The sequence below is a fragment of the Octopus bimaculoides genome, chromosome 23 (assembly GCF_001194135.2).
Source record: "Octopus bimaculoides isolate UCB-OBI-ISO-001 chromosome 23, ASM119413v2, whole genome shotgun sequence".
Lineage (NCBI taxonomy): Eukaryota > Metazoa > Mollusca > Cephalopoda > Octopoda > Octopodidae > Octopus > Octopus bimaculoides.
Window position 1 is genome coordinate 24,331,137 of NC_069003.1, and position 4,496 is coordinate 24,335,632.

At 36.1% G+C, this 4,496-nt stretch overlaps 1 protein-coding gene across 1 annotated transcript in view; it reads right to left on the reverse strand.

The window, feature by feature from the left end:
* The window catches only part of LOC106883459 (sushi, von Willebrand factor type A, EGF and pentraxin domain-containing protein 1), a 26,308-nt gene that overhangs the window by 5,462 nt on the left and 16,350 nt on the right, over positions 1-4,496 (reverse strand). Inside the window, exons 13-16 of the mRNA XM_052976162.1 lie at positions 3,581-3,754; positions 2,585-2,867; positions 1,217-1,307; positions 694-790 (exon numbers count right to left, since the gene is read on the reverse strand). Coding sequence (XP_052832122.1) covers positions 694-790; positions 1,217-1,307; positions 2,585-2,867; positions 3,581-3,754 — 645 coding nt within the window. The remainder of the gene's footprint in view (positions 1-693; positions 791-1,216; positions 1,308-2,584; positions 2,868-3,580; positions 3,755-4,496) is intronic.

Here is a 4,496-nt window from a genome sequence, read left to right on the forward strand (position 1 = left end):
TATATATATATATATATATATATATATATATATATACACCCACACTCACATATATATATATACACATATATACACACGTATATACGTGTGTGTGTGTGTGTGCATGTTTGAATGTGCAGTGCTATTACAAATCTACATCATTCCTTGTATTTCACTTTCTATACACTATTTATATAAACAATTTTTTTTCATGTGTATATAAGTCAATTGTCTCTCTAAATAAATATTTATCAAAATGCTCAGTACTTTTGTTATTTCTCATGGTATGTAGCATGTTTGAGCCAACCATGGATTCACTTCTTTCACAAGACATCCACATCTGTCCCTCTATCCAAGTTTATTATCTCTAAATTGTATTCTCCACTCATTTGAGGGATCTTTTCTTGCAGGTGCTTGGTGATCTCACTGGTGTTACCTAAAGAAGCAGGCAGTACACTTTATGTGGCTGGCATTAAGAAGGGCATTAAGTGGCTGGCATTGAGAAGGGCATCCATCCAGTAGAAACAATACTGAAGCACACAGAGAACCTAGTGTAACCCTCTGTCTAATCTGTCCTTGACAAACTGTCCTAGCATGAGATAAGGGATGCTAATACGGTGACGAGAACGATGATGATGATGATGATAACGAATTTATGAATTTTCCAAATTAAAAAAAAAACAATGTGATAAACATTATATCTAAAATACCTACCACATTTGTATTTCCCTTGTATTGGTATCTGGCCATCAACACAATAACATGAAAGGGTGACTGTACAAGCACACACTGGTATTATATTTTGTTCGATCTGAAAACAAAAAAATAGAATTACCATCAAGAACGAACCCCTCTTATAATAAGGACTTAAGCAAAAAGTAACATTGAAGTCTTTGAACCTAATTAATTGTATATTCAATGATTTAGGAAGTAAAAAACATGATACGTAGGGTGTCCATAAAATCTCATTACAATATGGAGTTTAAAAGTATGGAAGTTGTAAAGATAATTTATGTATTTTTCAAGTCCCCATAACCTAGCAATTCGGCAAAAGTGACTGATAGAATAAGTACCAGACTTCAAACAAAATAGATACTTGTGTTCATTTAGTTGAAATTGACTAAAACCTTTCAAAGCAGTGCCCAAGCATGGCTGCAGTCCAATGAGTGAAACCAGTAAAAGATACAACATTCATAGAGTTTCGAGTTAGGAAAATCGCTACACAATACAAACTTACCAAAGTGTAACTTGATAGCTTCAAGCAATGTTGACCAATTACACTGGCAGCAAGGACTGTAATGTTATCCTTAATGTTAAATAAATTGTACCTGAAAGAAGGAAAATAAAATAAAAGAAAAGAAGGAGTATAAAATAAAAAGAAAGAAGGAAAAGTTAAGCCATATATTAATACACACTCTTTATAGGACCCCTTTCATTCATGAATGACCACGGGGTTGCACATAGAAAGTTCCCCTCCAAGGCATAAGTCTGGGCAAGGTTGTTTATGGAAGACTAGCAGGTGCCCATGCATACCAGCCTCCCTCAACATGACATCAATGTTATCCAAAGGATGATACAGCTTGGTGCCAGTGATGCTGCAATTCATTTCTACATTTGGGTGAAAAGGAGCAATGGGAAATAAAGCGTCTTGCTCAAGAACATAACACGCAGCCTGGTCCAGGAATTGAACTCACTACCTCATGATTGCGAGCTTGATGCTCTAACCACTGAGCCATGCACCTTCACACAGACAGACAGACAGACACACATGATAGATTCTCCCATTGAAGACAACAAATGAGCTTTCAGCTTTTGCTGAACAATTTGCAATTAGTGATCAGACAATTAGTGATCAAACGTTCATGCCACACATTAGCTCACTCTCTCTCCATCAAATAGACTTTGCCTGAACAGGTGAACTGTGTGCCACGTGTCAGGTGTCAACGTGAGATGAAGTGTTTTGCTCAAGAACACAATGCACCACCCAGTCCAGAAATTGAAAGCATGATCTTGTGATCATGAGTGCAACACCCTAACCAGTAGGCCATGTATATCTATCATCATTTTAATGTCCACTCTTCTAAGGTTGCATGGGGCAGGTCAGATGCCTTTCCTGTTGCTAACCCTCATCTGTTTCCCTTGTGAAATTTGGTCTCAGAACACAAAGTAAGCATTCCAGTTTGTCAGTTGGCTGCCTTAACTTTGCTTCCCAACCACATGGTTCTGGGTTCAGTCCCACTGTGTAACACCTTGAAAAAGTGTCTTCTGCTATAGCCTCAGGCTGGCCAAAGCCTTGTGAGTGGATTTGCTAGACAGAAACTGAAAGAAGCCTGTCATATGTATCTATGTGTGGTGTGTGTGTGTTTATGTCTGTGTATGTCCCCAACCACTGCTTGACAACCAGTATTGGTTTTGCTTACATCCTAGTAACTTAGCAGTTCAGCTAAAGAGACTGATAGAATAAGCACCAGGCTTGAAAAAAAAATGAGTACCGAGACCAATTCATTCAACTAAAATTCTTCAGGCTGTGCTCCGACATGGCCGCAGTCTAATGATTGAAACAAGTAAAAAATAACAGATAAAAGACATCAAAAATGGTCCTTACTTCACATCAGTAATTTTGACAGTGACATCTATTGGTACTTTTATGTTCTGCGCATTAGTTTGGGTCGTATTTGTACTGAAGCATTTCACGTAAGTCTGTAGGGATTTACATTTATTTGTACACAGTCCCAGCCATGTTTTGCCTAAGGTAATCAAGTTGTCTCGAACAAGATCAGTAATGAGGTGTTCATACAGTTGCTGGCTTCGTTGAGTGGTGCAATGTGGAAGGTAAAACTTGAAGTTCATGTAAAGTGTCACAGATGCACTTTCACCCGGTGCCATAGCTTGTTTGGAAAAATTAAGAGAAAGAAACAGAAGAACAGAAATTAAAGAAGGTGGATTAACTCTTTAGCATTCAGATTATTTGGTCAACTATTATACTTATTTATTCACATTATTTTGAATTGATCATGTATTATCTTCAAGCAGTGAGATATTGATGAACTGATTGTATAGTTTCAGAATGATAATGTAGGGCAGGTATGGGGGGTCAGATCTGATCAGTTTGAACATAAAACAGGTAGAATATTTTGGCTGGATGTGGATGGTTTAAATGTCTTTCCCATAAACTGAGTGTATGTTTCGAGTTGCTTCGGCTGCAGAGTTTCCTTTTTTGTACTTATAAAGCATTATGCGCCTCAAATGCTCTTTGGATACTTCCATGTTAGAAAGGGTTTTAATCAAAGAAATTTTAATTCTATTATTCTGTAAAATGATATTTAATTAGTTTAAATGTGTACAAATGCATAAAGATAATTTTTAATTCCATTAGACATTCTAAAATACTATTAAATTTCATTCAATTTTTAAAAAAAAGGTAAAATCAGACAGAACTTATGGGATGACCTGATATATGGAGAAAGTGAAAGAGTGTGTGAGAGAGAGAGAGAGAGAGAGAGAGAAAGAGCAAAATAGAAAGAGTATGAAATAAAGAGAGAAGAAAATAAAATAAAATATAGACCAACAACAGAATATATGGCAAATTACTGCTACTTACTGTCAGGTATTTTAATACATTTGCTGAGAGATTCCTGACCAGTTCCGATAGTTGTCTTTCCTGTTGGGCATTTCACACAGAACTGAGAAATTTGACGGTCCCCATAATATCCACTTAAACACTGGGTACACAGGGTTTTGGTATAGTTCATAGATTCTCCTTGAGGACAGATATCTGTAATGAGAACATGAAATAGCTGTTATTATAAGCTACAATGAAAGGTGGTAAGCTGGCAGAATAGTTAGCATGCTGGATGAAATGCTTAGCAGCATTTTGCCTGTCACTAAGTTCTGGGTTCAAATTCCGCCAAGGTCGACTGGGAAGGCGTAATTCACTACAAACTGCTTGAGTGCAACCAAGCACTCACGCAAAGCTCTATGATCAACAATTGCACCAACTCAAGGAAGCAATTCAGCAAAAAAGACTAAATAGGTGAAATGGCATTTTTCTGCAACACAACAACATCTGTCCTCGCGTTGCCAATATGACCAAAGCTGAGATTCAAGAACTCAAATGAGAAGTGCTGTTTCATCTACCATAGTCTCCTGACTTGGCGCCATCAAATTTTCATCACTTTCAACATGGACGAATTCTTGGTTGGACGAATTCTTTGAGTCAAGACTGGGAGATTTCTATCACCAAGGCATTGTAAAACTTATTGAACGATAAAAGGAAGTCGTAAACAACAACAAAGAGTATATTATTAACTAATTTGTTGTAGATTTTTGGTTAAAATTAAATTTGAGAGAAAAACGCTCATAAATTATTTATTCTTCAACCCAATAATTTACTTATTAAAAAATATAACAGAATAAATTATCTACGCATGTTTTTAAGTTACAAAATTGTTATATAAGAATTTCCAACAGTTAAATAAACTTTATCACAATTTCTTTTGTTATATATATATATATAT